The following is a 17,193-nucleotide window of genomic DNA, read 5'->3' on the forward strand; positions in this document are numbered from 1 at the left end:
GTGTGTGTATGTGTGTGTGTGAACAAAATAGCTGTAGTGGGGCCAGAGAAATAATACCTTCAGAGTTTTCCTCCTATAGTTTTTAATATCAAAAATTGCCAGAAAAAATTGGATAGGTCATCAGTTATGTCTGTTTTCATGTAATTGTGTGTTTATTAAAAATAAACTGCTTTAGCAGGGGCCATAATAGTTATTAATTTTTATTTTTTTAGTCTACACAAAGTTCTAATGGATCTCCAGAATCAGAAATTAAAAGAGCTAGACGACTGGCTAACAAAAACAGAAGAGCGAACAAAGAAAATGGAAGGAGAGCCCTTGGGACCCGATCTTGAAGACCTAAAATGCCAAGTACAACAACATAAGGTTTGTAGACATTCTGGTATTTGCTTTCTAGACTAGAAAACCATTTGTGTGTATGTATACTACATATAAATATGAACACATGTGACATTTTTAGATGGGACAGGAAGCTTAGAGTCAATAATTCAAATTGACTGGTAATGTTTCATTCATTATTGTACTGTTTTGACAATGTTCCCCTCTAAGAAGAAGGTGTTGCCAATGTGATAATTTAAAGAAGTGATATTTTAAGAGTTGATTAACCCCTATAAATTCTTCCCACATAAGTAATATTAAGTCCCTTATAAAGAGATGTGTCATGCAGTATTCAGCTATCTTTTCACATCCATATGAGAATCAAGCAAGAAGATTCGAAGAGATGACACCTTGAATTTGGCTTCCAATCGTCTACATCTCAGATAATAATATTTTTTCTTTATAAATAATCATATCTCAACTATTTTTGTTATAGAAGCACAAAACAGAGTAAAGCATATATTGTTTATCATATACAATGTAATCAGGAATTTTTATTTTGAAAAATATTCACACTTATTTCTTGAAGAGTACGATGCATAGTGTGTTAAATACTAAAATTGTGTTTTCCTGTGAGACAGCTTCTTCAAGGATTACCCAAAATATACACTAAAACATTATGTCTAAGGATGCATTTTGTATATGTTTACATTCAGTTCATAATTACTTAAAATAGAGCAAACTTTGTTAAAAAAATCAGTAACATTGTTTTACATAAAATACAATATTTTTAAAATTGTAAGAGTCTTTGTCCAAATTACTTATACATTTAGTCTTACACATTCTGGTTGGTGGAAATCTTTCTTGTTTTTGTTGGCTTACCCTTACTGTGATTGAATTCCTATGATTTTTGTGTATCAACACAATTTTGTTTCAGAATGCAAGTGTGGTTCATTCCAACCTGGACTTATCAATGTTAAAACTTATTGTGAGTTTTGTGGTTATAGTAGGAACTTTCCTGCTCCAGGAGTGCAGAAATACAGCCAGGAGCTTTGAAAATAGTCCAAGGCCAGAGCCATGGCAAATAGAAATAGAAATATAAGAAACCTAGGTAAACTCAAGTTTTTAGATCAGCAACTAATATTTTTAATAGTATATCTCCAATTATTTTTATTGGAAATTACATTTTTGGACACTCTATTTATAAAGACTGATTTTATTTGGTCGGTGTGTGTGTGTGTGTGTGTGTGTGTGTGTGTGTGTGTGTGTTCCTGTCTGTCTGTCTGTGTAGGAGTACGTACATGTGAGTGCAGGTCACACAGTCCAAACGATGGTGTCAGATCCTCTGAAACTGAAATTATAGGAGAGTCACCACACATGGATTCTCAGAATTGCACACAGTCATCTACAAGAACAGTAAATATATTTAATCCCTCAGCAATCTCTGAAATGTCTGAACAACTTTTCTGCTACTCCCAGGATCTCCATTGCTTTTGTCTATTAAATGGAAAGGGCTTATCTGTTCTCTCAACTCATAACTCCTATTATATTTATTGTGCCCGAATTCGTTCTTAGTTTTTAAGACCAAATATCACAGTTCTATGAAGTTAAATTATGCTTTTATTTCTATGATCCAAAATGATTATTTTCTTGTTGAATAAACTTCCATTTTGACTAACAAGTGGACCTGATCATTGTTGTTGTTACCTCTCTTTCAGTAGTTCAATGGCTGTTGCTGTTAAAAGTTACTTTTATTAGTTTTTTTTTTTAGTGTAGTCTGTGTCATATGTCTTTAGAATTGAAGTTATAGGCATTTGTGAGCCTTCTGCAATGAGTCCTGGTATTGGAACTGAAGTTCTCTGCAATAGCCATATGTGTTTATAACCACTAAGCCATCTCTCCAGCACCTCCATTGTGGTTTATGACCAAATATTTAAGAATTATGATATCACTATCACCAGGAGAAAATGAACTATCAACTGTGTTACAATCGTCACATGATCCCATGACTAAACTTGTCATAAATTAATTAATTGAACATATGCTACAAATGTTAGCTTAACTGTTAAATTTCTCACTGTGCTACTGCCACTGTGGAGACATGTATTCTTCCAATGGACCCTTTATCTAGCCCTTTCCCCTGGATCTATGCTGGAAATTATGTGTAGAGAGTATGTATTCAAAAACAGCTTCATTTCACCTGACAGAATTAGCTGTCCCTAGAAGCATCTCAGCCAGTGATGTTGAACAGAATGCAAACTTAATGCTACCAAAGCACTGATACATTCTACCTAAGATCCCTTGTCTTATGAAGGAATTAATCTAAGGTATTACACAGTACCAAATATCAGATTCTCAAACAGCATAGAATGCTTCACATTCTCACTCATTCCTAGCATATCATGGCATCACCTACCAAATGAATTTTTTTGCCCCCAGCCTATTATCTTTTGATAAGGATTTGCTCTTTTGAGAGAGGAGCTAACATAAACATCTTGTCTTAGGCAGCAAAGTTCTATCATTAACTAATTTTTTTTTCCAGAATCTACTGAATCTATTGCAGTTCTCATATAATTTCTTTGGAAATAAATGATGTTTCTGGTATTATTTCCAGTTAGAATTTTCCCATGTTCAATAGTGTTGAAATCTAAATTTTTTCAAGTAACTGAAGTGTTGTTGGTTGTTTTTGCTCTTTTGGAGGGGGCACCACCTAGCTAGCACTCAAATAATCACACATGGCTTATTCTTAATTATAAATGCCCAGCCTTAGCTAAGCTTGTTTCTTGACAGCTTTTTTTTAACTTTAAATGATCCCATCTACCTTTTGCATCTGGCCCTTTTCTTTTCTTACTTCTGTATATCTTACTTTCACTTTTACTCCATGGCTGGCTGTGTGGCTGTGTGGCCGTGTGGCTAGCCCCTAGCATCCTCCTCTCCTTGTTCTTTTTCTCTTTCTTCTTCTCGTCCTTCTATTTATTCTCTCTGCCTGCCAGCCCTTCCTATTCTTTCTCCTGCCTTGCTATTGGCTGTTCAGCTCTTTATTAGACCCTCAGGTATTTTATACAGGCAAAGTAACACAGCTTCACAGAATTAAACAAATGCAACATAAACAAATGTAACACATCTTTTTTTGTATTTATTTTACAATACTATTCAGTTCTACATAATAGCCACAGATTCCCTTGTTCTCTCCCTTCCTGTCCCCCTCCCCTTCCCCCCACCCCACCCCTCATTCCCACCTCCTCCAGATCAAGGTCTCCCCCGAGGACTGGGATCGACCTGATAGACTCAGTCCAGGCAGGTCCAGTCCCCTCCTCCCAGATTGAGCCAACATCTTAAAACAATATTCTACAACACTGAAGGATAAGTTCTATAGGATGTAGCATCAAAAGGAAAATTCTGATACTGAATGGTTGAGTGTGAAAACAAAAAACAAAAACAAAACAAGAAACAGGAAAAGGAGGCTCCAAATATCATGGAAAGCCTGTTGGTGCTATTATGGGTCTAGTTTACCTAATCAAAGGCCTGACATTCATACTCTGAATAGATTTTTTATTGAGGTTACACATACCATCCAAGATGTTTTCTGATAATTACTGGAATGGTTTATGCTTTTTTTAAAGATTTAAAGTGAATGGAATGTAAGATATATGACTAATATTGTCATAAACTCTGAATAGATTGTCCATTACTGGAAAAACATGCCATTTCCAATGAATATGTAATTGCTTTATGAAAATAATTTGAAGCAAAATGATTATATGCAAGTTTATTATGGAACATGCTATATCTCAGACATAGTCATGTGTAATTCATAAGGAAAATAGAAAAAAATTAAGCTTAGTGGCTCAGGGTAAAGCCAGTTCTTAGTTTTAGCCATTTATATGCACCTTGGAAAGAATTGTGTTTATAGACTTAAAACACTGGAAAGACAAAAGGTATTTTAATTTTAAAGTGCAAAATGAAATAATTTGTGTTAAACTTCTGTGTTCTGAATTTGTAGGTAAATTAGTTCAAATAAATGGATAATTGAAATTTTATAGATTTATTTTTTCCAAAATCTATAAATCAAAGAAAATGAAAAAAATTCCTTTTGACAGCAAAGTGAATCATTAATTTCCCTCTTTTTGCATTGCCACATTGCTTACCATAGATAATATTTAGAGTATTTTACTATTGGTCAACAGCCCAAAATCCTTGAAATATCTCTCTTTTTGTTGTGGTGGTGGTTGTTCTGATTTGATCAGAGGGCATATATTCCTTAACTAAAAAGCAAGATAAAAATATTTGCAAAATCATCCAGGTGTTGGTGGTGCACACCTTTAGTCCTAACACTCGGGAGGCAGAAACAGGCGGATCTCTGTGAGTTCGGGGCCAGCCTAGTCTACAGAGTGAGATCCAGGACAGGCACCAAAACCCTGTCTTGAAAAATCATATATATATTTGGAAATCTTGTAAGTGCACTATGAATGTTATAGACACACATGCACAATTTGTGAGAGCAACCTTTGATATGTTCATTCCAGCACCACTTCACTATAAGGTATATTGGAAGCTCCATCATGGGGAAATGCCATCACAATATGACATTTCAGTGAAACTGCCAAATAGCAATTGAAAGTATATTGGTTGTTACTATTAAAGTCAGCCAAATGGTTAATTCTGGATAACTGTGAATATTTCAATTGGTTGCAAGTTTTTTTTAAAAGTAAAACAACAACAACATCAAACCCCTTTCCATTGAATCTTCCTAGCTGTTCCTTTGAAGAAGGCATTTAGGGGGTTACTTTGACGACTGAATACACTGAAACATGTCCGAAACCATTCTGACTGATAATCTCTGTCTGAGAGATGGAGTGTTTTAGTTATGCTAATAAGGAAATTATCTTAAATTAGTAGGCATACTATTGAAGAAGTGCCTTCTGTGGTTTGGAGATTTCATTAATTGGAAAGGAATTTAATATTTGGAGGGAATTCCCATCAAAAGGAAAAGGCATCACGATAAAATTGTGTTCCATGGTAGTCAGATTGACATAAAGTTTTGGTAACTCAGATAGGTTTCCAAATCTTTTCAGACCTAGATTTTTGAACATTGCCTCAATGACAGCATCAACAATGTCCTCACAAGTCATTAAAATATGAAGCTATAACTGTAATGTGCACTATGTTCAGACTCCAGTGGATGTTCCGTGTTAAATGCTAATTAATACAACCAAATAACCCACTAGAAGGTCAGTCACCTATTCTTTCCTTGAAGTTAATTTCAAACATTTCAGTTGCCAAGAATGTGAAATGTTCTCATCTGATGACCTTTAAAATGATCTGGACGTTCATGTAACAGAGAAGGTTTGGTATAATCCTGCCAAAGGAACTGACCTTTCAATTCATCCCTCTGCATCCCAGTAGCTCTGAGCAAACACTCATTAAAGCTTCTGGGTGCAGTAAGGAATACAAAGACCAACTGTCACTGAAATCCTTCTCAAGCATCTCACAGTCCAGTATCCAGATAGTGACAAAAAACAAGGAACCATACATGAGGCAGAATAAGCAAATGGCATAAGAGTTGAAGTTGGTGATCTGTTGGAATAAAGGAAATGAATTTAGAAAGGATGAAGTGCATTTGGTCTGGATCTTGCATTAAAGTTCTACATCACCAAAGCTAGAAGATTTCAGTTTCAGTGTGGGAGGTATTATATAGGAGACCCAGACAGGTTCAGTTTTTCTATGGGTCATAAGGAACCACCCTAGCTCTGAAATTAAAGTTAAATGAATAGCAATTTAGAAAAAAAATTTAATTTTGTGTACAATATGTCTAGTAAGAGAAATGATATAACAGGAAAGTGGGAGGCAAAATGACATCTTAGAAGACTATTCCAACAAGTATGCACAGTCTGAAAAAATTATGAACGGGTGTAAGAAACATTTTGGAGCTTAACAGCTGAGCCAACAGGCCTAGAATTAGAGAATGAGAAAAGAGCTTTAAATAACAGCTTCTGAGACTAGGCAATTGGAAAACCAGAGTTGGAACTAAGAAAGTTGGCAATAAAAAGAGATGCAGTATTTGGGAAGAGGATGAGTAAGTCAGATAAGCCTAGAGAATGCCTTAAAATCAAATACTGCTTTTACTGCTTAGCAAGCTCTCTCCTAACCTAAGGATGATTAAGATTACCCATTCTTACTGCTGTGAAGCCCCACTCGAATTCCTAGCCTTTGCCCTTGTAAGTGCTTAATGAAAGTTTGATGCCTATGTAAGTAAAGATAAACAATACACTAAGGACAAAAATATCATACTAGAACCAAAGAACCAAAGCTCATCTGTGTTTCTACAATGCCTAGCAGAGTACTTAAGACATAATTGCTTAGGGAATGTTTTATCAGAACACATGTTTTAATAATTTTCAATGTTTCATTTCATAAACTGTCCTCAACATTGCTACCTTTCTGACAGGGGCAAAATAATTTCACACCTGGAATAAGCAATACAATTATGTGTATCTACAAAAAAACAACTCTTAATGATGAATAAGAAATATGTCTAGCCGGACGTTGGTGGCACATGCCTTTAATCCCAGCACTTGGGAGGCAGAGCCAGCGGATCTCTGTGAGTTCGAGGCCAGCCTGGGCTACCAAGTGAGCTCCAGGAAAGGCGCAAAGCTACACAGAGAAACCCTGTCTCGAAAAACCAAAAAAAAAAAAAAAAAAAAGAAAAGAAAAAGAAATATGTCTATAAAATGACTTACATGGATCTATATCATGTTTCTTGTCATAGGTTTTCTTCTTTGTCCCCATGCCAGTTTGATTTCCTTATGCAAACACCTTCATTTATATTTACTGTAGAATCATTTTCACAGTAATATTATCTTAATATAAATACATAATATTTAAAGTAAAAGAAATAGTGTCACTTTCATGCATTCTGTATAATTGTATGTTTATAATACTGTTATAATTTCTTCAATCTAGTTTAAAAGACTAGGTTTTCTACTACCATTTTAAGTGGTAGAATCCTAATACAGCTGTATTCTAGATAATGTCTGTGATTATTGTAACAATAATAATGATCTGCATGTTCTTAGGTGTTGTAGCTGATGCTCTTCTAGCAACTGAAAACATAAGTTCTTTATACTAAGAATTGTAAAATTATTCAATGATATTTTAATGGTGTGTTCTATAATTTAAGCACACTGACAACATTTAGTAACCAAAAGGTATGAACTATGATTAACAAGAATAACAGGAATAAGTAATTGTACTCAGGTGGGCTATTCCCATGCATTTGGCTTATTAATAGGATAATTATATGTACATATTCCACATTTTTTTTTTTTTTTTGCTTGGCCACAATTTTATTAGAGCTTGAAAGAAAAACAGTCAGGGCCAGGTGCAAATTTCAGCAGCTGCCAAGGGATATGGAGAGAAGGAAGGGAGAAAGGCAAACATCTCAAGTTAGAGTCCAGGAACGCAGGTCTGTCTAGCAATGGAAGTCAGAAAGCAACTGTGTGGAGGAGAGGGTGAGAGCTTCAAAGAACGTGAGAAAGCCTGAGCATCGGAGAAAGCAAGTTCGGGCTTCAGACCAGTGTCCAAAGTTAAAAGCAGTAGAAAGAAGTGATGGGTGATGGTGCTCTACATGCTGTGAATGTGTTACTCTGATTGGTTGATAAATAAAATGCTGATTGGCCAGTAGCCAGGCAGGAAGTATAGGCGGGATAAGCAGACAAGGAGAATTCTGGAAAGTGGAAGGCTGAGTGAAGAGACACCAGCCTGCCGTCCAGGGAACAGCATGTAATGGCACACAGGTAAAGCCACAGAACACGTGGCAACATATAGATGAACAGAAAAGGGCTGAGTTTAAGGGTAAGAGCTAATCAATGGAAAGCCTAAGCTAATGGCCAGTTTTATTTAGTATAAGCTTCTGTATGTTTATTTGGGTCTGAGCAGCTATGGACCGGGCAGGACACAGGAAAACTCCAGCTACAAAGAAGGAAATGGAAATGTTATGTTTTTGAGTTAGAAAGAACTAAAAAAAAGGGGGTGGTGCTGGTGGTTTAGCTGTGCCACACATCACTATCAGAGGCTGCACCAGGGGAGGTCTTTGAGAAAGCTAAGAACATTGTCTCCTTACAGCAGTGGTTCTCAGCCTTCCTTGTGCTGTGACATTTTAATACTATTCCTTGTGTTGTGGGGACCCCAACCACAAAATTATTTCATTGCTACTTTATAACTGGTCTTAGGCAACACCTCTGAAAAGGCCATTTGACTCCCTAAAGGGTCGGTACCCACAGATTGAGAACTCTTGCCTTAAGGGGCTACTTACTCATTTCTTTGCCTTAACGTGTCCTCAGGTGAATCAGCTTTCCTAGTCTGTGATTTCCTGGCCAGGTGATTGGCAAGTCAAATTAGAAAAAACTCATAAGATAGAAAACATTTAAGGAATGTTTTACAATTTTTGAAGTAGATCAGAATGCCATGCCTCTATTGAAAGACAGAAGGATTCTCTATTCTTTTGATCAGAAGGCCTACGGAGGGTCAGTTGTCATGTTTTACTTTGTATGATTACTATGGAACTTGGAGGGCCCATCTCCAATGGTCTCCAAGACTTCTAAGCTTTGTCTAGTTACTTAAACATCTCCCCACAGAGTTGAGACTCTGGGCTGGAGAGGTGACTTTGAGGTAACGAGTGCTAGTTGCTCCAGCTCAGGTTTGCCTCAGGTAGCACAGTAGGTGACTCACAACTGTTTATTACCTCGTCTCCAGAGAATCCAATGCCCTCTTCTGTCCTCTACGGACATCTGCACTCACATACACATACCCACATACCCTGCTCACTCCACTAATAAAAATGGAAAACCAAATCTTGAAAAACAGTTAAGAATTTAAAATTATTTTAAGAAATGGGCTGAATTTGGGGGGAAAGATACAACTCATCTCTGCCATGAAAATGCTGAGATCTAATTCCAAAACTTTACCTACGATATTCCACATTTCTTTATTCCTTCTAGTACCACTAAACACTGTGCTGGCTGATTCTAAAGTATTATCTTACTTAACTCCAGTACTAAACTTGTGTTAGGGAGATTTTGATATATAAATAAATCTTTATTAAGAGATTGCACAAAGTAACATCTCCAGCAACTGGTAATTTCCAATTTTCTTTTTCTCTTGCAGTATTATCTAGGCTGTTTGAATTAATAAACTAAAGAGATCTCCCTGCCTATGCTTTAAATATGTTTGTGAGTGACACATTTATGAAGACCCCTGTTTTTAACCTTCATCTTTCTGCGTTCAAACAAAGAAAATTGCCCTCTATTTTGGAGCTTCATTAAATCATGATTCCACCTGTGAACCTATAGTTTAGAGACCATGAAGGAAAGTAGCCCAGAAACTTAGCAGTGCTCTAATAGTATTAATTTTTAGATGTAAATGACAGAGATAGATTAAATATATAAAGGCCTCCAAACTTAGAGTGAACCATGATGGAAAAGTACACTAGTGATAACTGTTCCTGGGATGCTCAGAATAAAAAAAATTTAAGGCAGTAATATATTTATATTCATACTGTAGCTTTTTCTGTATATTAGACCTAAAGGGACAAGTAAAGCTCCAGCAAAGGAGGAAATGAGCTCACTATGTTAACTGCATTACTATCTGAGAAGGGGAATAAGAAATAGATTGATTTAACTGAGATTCATTGTGGCATTTTATGCCATGTACATGGATACATACATTAATTAATTATAGGGAGAGAGATAATGGCAAAAAAAATTAAGCACTTCCATTCACTGATTATGATTTTTATCTTATGACATATCTCTTGCTGATTTTTTCAGCAAAACATCCTTAGATCTGTCAACTTAAAACTTCAGTTTTACTTTAAATTATATTTGTATTCATTTATCAAAATTTGCAAACATTTATATGATGCTCTCTGATCATATTAATCAATCACTACCTCCTTCCGACTCCCCTCTAGTGTTCCCACCACCACATTTCCTTCTCAACTTCATGTCCCTTTCTCTGTTTTTCTTATTGATAATCCTTTGAGTTTAATCACTGTTGTCCATACAACATTCCTATGTGTGTAGGGCCATCAGTGGGGATACATTCAACCTACCAGTGGCCACAATCCCAAAGAAAATTAACTCTGTCTTCCTCAGCAGCCATTAATTGTCAATAGTTCCTCAATCAAAGTTTCAACCTCAAGGGCGCCTCCCCTATCTGTACTGAAATTTTGACTGGTATTGTGCAAGTAATCATAGTATTTGTGAGTTGCTGTGTGCAGCATATGTGCCATGTCAGTATTTCATAACTCTTCTTCCCACCTGCTGGCTGTTACATTCTTTCTGTACTCCCACATCTTTGCAAGATGTTCCCTGGGCCTTGGATGAGGGGTGGTAGAAAGAGATGATTCATCCACAGCTGAGCACACATAGTTACTTATACATTACTCTTTAACCAATTATGAATCTCTGTTAATCTTGTATAAATAATATGCAAATTTAATGAGGATTTTAGAGGAATGGGGTATGGATAAGCAGAAAAGAGCTCTTTTCTGTCTACTATACTGAGACAAGTGTTCATATCTCGGCACATAAGTCAAGTGACTCACAAATTCCTAGAACTCTGGCTCCAGAGGATCATCTACATGCCCTTTTGGTCTCTATGTGTACCTGACATACACACATTCGTCTGTACTCACACCAATGCACATGTGTGCACACACACCCAAATGCCCCTATGCTTACACCAAGGCACATATACATACAAATACTAAAAAGAAATATTTTTAAATGTTTAAGTATTTTAGATCAATTATAGACTTTTTCAGACCCTAAACTTTGCTGCAATTTCAGACTGGCATTTTATGAATTGCTAGAAGCACATTTATTAGACAACGAAAAGCACAGTGGATTAGATGAGGGAGAGTAGTCAGGTCACTACTGGGTTCTTGTGGCTTGGTTTAACAGCTTTCTACTGAATATGCCTAATTATGAGGTTTCAGAGGTAAGTGGCTGGTAATATTTATATAGTTCATGTTGCATTGGGCAAAATGCTAATCAATTGTACCTTAGTCTCATAGCTATGCTAGATAGCTATATATCCTTTTGCACTAGTTAGAATGTTGAAGCTTAATTTAGCAAAAGATACAGGGATCAAAGCTAGCAACTTGCCTTCTGATACTGAATCTCTGATAGATTTTGGTTAATGTTCCCCATTGTTGTCAATCACTGACAATATGATTTTTTATATATAAGTATAGTATCTGTTATTAAGAGTTTTTCTTAATAATGGAACTCACTTTTAGGTGCTGAAAATCAGTGTTTCTATGGTCTCTCAAATTGGCTTGTTGAAGTTGTCTTTTTAGAAGTCTTCTCCCACTTGGTAGTTCCAAGGCTTGTCAGACACAAGAACACTCCCTTGTAGCCAAAAGGTAAAAATAATGGAGTTTGATATAAAAGTATCAAGTCCTATGTAAAGAATTGAAGACCAAAATACAGGCTTTTTGAGAAGAACCTGCTAGGGAAGCTTATTTAAAATATTCAGTGAATGTACAACAGTTTATGTGCCCTAAATAGATCCACACAGGGAGATGGACAATACTTCAGGCAGTCAGGCTTAGCAAAGTGAATATTTGACTGAAAATAAAATTGGAAATCATTACCAGATCATTTCACTCAGGGTACCTAGGGATGTAGAAGATAGTACAGTGTAGAGTTTATGAAAACAGGGAATTAGCAGTGGCTAGAAAAAAATAACAAAAATAAATGGCCCATTTCTCCATCATTTTCAGTGAAAGCATAAGATGTTCTGATTTGAATTTTAAGCAAATATGTGTCCAGAATTTTGAATTAGTTAATTAATCATAAACATCTTGGGCATTTTGTTATATGATATTTATATTAAACATTACTTTCCTAGATGGACAACTAATCCTAGAAATTATCTGTGTTTGTAAGATCTCTGCAAGTAGTATGTTTGGTAGATAGGATGCTGTAAACTTTTTTAAATGTAATATTTATAATTAACCATATCTTAAAAGTTATTTGGGAGGAAGAAGCTGCTATTCTTAGACCCTATACAGAAAGCATTATATATGTTGTTTTTCAGTGGGGATGTGTGTTTCCATTTGTGTCAACTTTCTGGGAATGCTATCAATATTCTAATGAATATAGTAGGAGGATTGAAAGAAAGTGTACACAAAGGTAACCACAGCAGTGCTGAATCCAGGTACATTGAATCTGTACTTTGACCAAAGGAACCAGTAAACAATTTTGAAAAAACACGGCATCCCACCTTGTTTTAGTTTCTACTATATTTCCCTTTCTATATGGGCTGATCTTTACATCTAAGTGTAAGTCTAAAACTTTTCTATACCTACATACTTCTTTGTGTTCATTAGTTAATCATTATCTCATATCCGAATTGAGAACTAACAAGGTAGCATGGGTCTTGAACACTGAAGTTACTTTTTCCAGTGAGTGTTCCCAAGCTGTTTGGGCTGGTCAGAACAAAAAAGTTTGTACTATTGGTGACGTTTTAAGGAATTATGGAAGCAAATCACATTCGAATTATAATATTGAGATCCAGTACTAAGAGGTTAAAATTTGGTAAAGTCCTTTAATTAGAGCATTATTTAGAAAAAGAGAGGTATGATAAAAACTTCAGTTTGTCAAATCTAAGGGTTTTTAATGTATTTTGCTGTTGCCCTTTTCTCTTGTCATAAGGAAGAAAAGATTGCTATTTGATATTAGAGAACAAATATCACTGACATTTGTATCTAATAATGGTATAGAAATTTAATTAGGAGCATGCCAGATTACTAACCTTGCCAGTATGACAAAAGCATCACTTTAATAAAAATAATGGATCATAAAAGAGCCAGCACATATACATGTAAATCGTACATTTTTGATAATGAAAACCACTTTAGTAATTACATAAGACAGAATTTTGACTTAAAGATGAAGGTTTTGAATAGTCAAACTTCAATGTGTAACTCTGGGGACATATCTATATTTGGAAATAACTTGGCTCATATTTCAGGCTTAATGAGCACAGCAAAAAACTTCTATTGTATAAATATAACTATAAAAAATTCAATTCCCTAACAAGTCAATATTTAACTAAAATTTTAATTAAAATATTGTAACCAAATTTGGTAGTCTTAAAAATACATGATATCAAGCAGGAAGCCAGGCAAGCATTTTGTTTTACCTTCAAAGATAAGACGGCAAACATACAATTTGTGTTTGACATTTTGCTACTTATGCAAAAAATGAGTTTCAAAAGTAGTCTCCAGACATTGTGTTTTATAATCTTTTCTTTATTGATAATATTGGAAAGCATTAATACTGCAATAATCATTCTTAATGATTGTTGGTATTGAAAACTCTGAACAAGGTATTTTACAAGGGTTTCTATTTTGCAACTACTGAATTTTCTCAAAAAACTTTAACATTATCAATTTAAGCCAGAGATGTTATAATATTAAAAAGTCACAGAAGAGAAGAAAAGCTATTGGACATAAGATTAAGTCATATGTGGAGTCTAATCCGCTGCTATATGCTCAGTAAGCCAATATAGAGAGTCCTTCCTATGTTTCTTCAAATCCCTCTGGTCATTCAAATCAAAGTGGTACTTTCAGTTTAAAGTTATCAAATCATCATTAGTTTCAATAATACCTTGTGTTAATATTTTCAAAAGAATGAGATATATATCATTGATGAAAATCCAAAAAACTCAAATGTCTCATTTTATAACAAATACACAATAAGAAATCAGTTTAATACTAGAAAAATCAATAGTACATTTATCACATATACTTTATAAAGATTTGCTCTGTAGAAGTATTTCATGAATCAAACAATGATTTCTACATGTTCCTTTGCCATAGTATTAAAGCAGTGACTATAATTTATGTATAAAATGTTGTTCAGTCTGGTATTATTTCCTAGTACACTTTTACTTTTGAATATATGAGTTTATATTATAATATATAATATATATATATATATATATATATATATATATATATAACTTCATGTGGAAATATACGAAAACAGTTTTCTAAAGTTACAGAAGCCAGGTTATAATCTGGCAAACTAACAATTGTCTTAATTGTTCTAAAAATTCCTGGCTGACAAGCTGAAAGTCTTAGCTTATATAACTCAAAGAAAGAGGAGGTGGGGGGGGATACTTGACATCGCCTTCAAGGACAAATTTGAATGTTAATGTTTCTATTTTCAGTCTCCTGGAAGAAGGAGTTTTATTAACCAGTGCAAGCTCTAGGATGTCAAATTCATGATGGGCAGTATACATTTCACACACAAAATAGGAGCATAGTCATTTTATCATAAATTCCTTCACTTGAAAATGTAGCATGAAAATCTAGAGAGAATTATAAAGAAGTTATCTTAGAGTAATCTAAAATATTGAGGCTTGAAATATAAAAGTCCTAGGATTAAAGTGTTCATGCATTTAAAATTGTGGTTCATCCATTCTAATAAGGTCACCTACAACTTTTATAACATTTGAATAACTAAGAAGGAGACTGATAGGTCCCAAGCATTACAGTTTTGTATGTACAGGCAGTAGGATTGCCAGAAACTAAAAGACAATATTTCCAAACTATCTTTACATTAATGTGTTATATAACAAAATACTTTGAGAAGAAAACTAGTTATCTAGAAGAGTTAAATACCAATTAGAGGAAATCCCCAGAATAGTGTACTGTACTGAGGTTTGGGTGGACTGCAGCTCCAGGTCGGGATGTTTTGCAAAATTCTTGTAAAATTTTATCTCTTGAAACATTCAGTAAGATATTGATAGACATGAGTAAGCAAATGGTAGAAGTAGAAAAAACTAGCAAGGAAATGTCTCTTCAGACAGAAGATACTTAATATTGTGAAATGAGATGCTATGAAAATGGATATTGGATTTGGCAACCTTTGAAGGAAAAACTTTGATGTGATAGTGGGCAGTGAAGATCAAATTAACAAAGCAAAGAGGATCATTTTAAAAATAGAATGTTTTCCAGTGAATATTAACATATTAAATAGAAAATTCAGACTTTCGGTTCAAAAGTGATTACTTTCTTTCCATGGTAATCGGAAATTTTAGTAAAGTAGACAATACCAAGGATGCTAGATGTACAGATGATTAAAGACAAAGTCCTGGAAAAAGTAGAGAGTGTGTGAGAAGTGCACTCTACCTGTAGCCGTCACAATATAAGATCTGCCATCATACTTTGGAGTTCAAATGAAATAGCGAATATAATTACTGAGTAAACTAACAGAAATGGTTTGCAATCAGTCTAGGTTACTGAGTGATTGCATTGTTCCATGTGTGGGAGAAAGAACTCACATGCACTTGGGAAGAGATGTTTTTAATATTTACTTTTGGATTATTTTCTTTCAGGTGCTTCAAGAAGATCTAGAGCAGGAACAAGTCAGGGTCAACTCTCTAACTCACATGGTGGTAGTGGTTGATGAATCCAGTGGTGATCATGCAACGGCGGCTTTGGAAGAACAACTGAAGGTCAGGTTTGTTTAAAATTTAATTACAATTAATGTATTTAGAAAATTCAGAATGTAAGTCATTTAATATAGGTCAATTAATATATTAATCATTCAAATTCAAATCATTCTCCATATGTGCATTCTCAGTTTCATTAACTTACAATGGTGCACACACTACTTTCCATGCCTTTGAGGAAATCTACAAATTCAGATCAAATTATTTCTTTTTTTTTATAATTTAATTTAATTTTACATATCATCCATGGATTTCCTTGTCCTCCCCTCCCAATTTCCCCCCAGCCCACCCCCCATTGCCATCTCCTCCAGCACAAAGACTCCCCTGGGGATTGAGTTCAACCTGGTAGATTCAGTCCAGGCATGTCCAGTCCCCTCCTCCCAGGCTGAGAGCTAAGTGTCCCTATATAAGCCCCATGTTCCAAAGAGCCAGCACATACACTGAGGACAGGTCCCAGTCCCACTGCCAGGATTCCTCCCAAACAGATCAAGCTAATCAACTGTCTCACTTGTCCAGAGGGCTTGATCCAGTTGGGGGCTCCTCAGCTATTGGTTCATAGTTCATGTGTTTCCATTCATTTGGCTATTTGTCCCTGTGCTTTTTCCAACCTTGGTCTCAACAATTCTTGCTTATACAAACCCTCCTCTTTATCGCCAACTGGACTCCTGGAGCTCCACCTGGTGCCTGGCCATGGATCTCTGCATCTGGTTCCCTCAGTCATTGGGTGAGATTTCTACCACGACAATTAGGGTGTTTGGCCATCCTATCACCAGAGTAGGTCAGTTCAGGCTTTCTCTTACCCATTGCCAGTAGTCTATTGTGGAGGTATCTTTGTGGATTTCTGGGGACCTCTCTAGCATTTTGCTTCTTCCTATTCTCATGTGGTCTTCATTTATCATGTTCTCTTATTTCTTGTTCTCCCTCTCTGTTCTTGATCCAGCTGTGATCTCCTATTCCCTAAGCTATCTTTCCCTCGACCCTTGCCCTTCATTACCCCCACTCACATCTAGGTTGTTCATGTAGATCTCATCCATTTCTCTGTCATTGGGCGATCCTTGTGTCTTTCTTGGGGTCCTGTTTTCTAGGTAGCCTCCCTGGAGTTGTGAGTAGCAGTCTAGTCATCTTTGTTTTACATCTAGTAACCTCCTATGAGTGAGTATATACCATGTTTGTCTTTCTGAGTTTGGATTACCTCACTCAGGATGATTTTTTATAGATCCATCCATTTGCCTGCAAATCTCATGATGTCATTGTTTTTCTCTGCTGAGTAGTATTCCATTGTATATATGTACCACATTTTATTTATCCATTATTCAGTTGAAGGGCATCTAGGTTGTTTCCAGGTTC

General features: G+C 35.5%; 1 protein-coding gene across 8 annotated transcripts in view; it reads left to right on the plus strand.

The window, feature by feature from the left end:
* Positions 1-17,193, plus strand: part of Dmd (dystrophin) — a 2,209,767-nt gene that overhangs the window by 784,180 nt on the left and 1,408,394 nt on the right. For all 8 annotated transcript variants that reach the window (XM_028881805.2, XM_037198928.1, XM_037198927.1 and 5 more), the window contains exons 12-13: positions 213-363; positions 15,730-15,849. In XM_028881805.2, the coding sequence (XP_028737638.1) occupies positions 213-363; positions 15,730-15,849 (271 nt within the window). The remainder of the gene's footprint in view (positions 1-212; positions 364-15,729; positions 15,850-17,193) is intronic.

Source organism: Peromyscus leucopus, chromosome X (genome assembly GCF_004664715.2).
Source record: "Peromyscus leucopus breed LL Stock chromosome X, UCI_PerLeu_2.1, whole genome shotgun sequence".
In the NCBI taxonomy this organism is placed as follows: Eukaryota; Metazoa; Chordata; class Mammalia; order Rodentia; family Cricetidae; genus Peromyscus; species Peromyscus leucopus.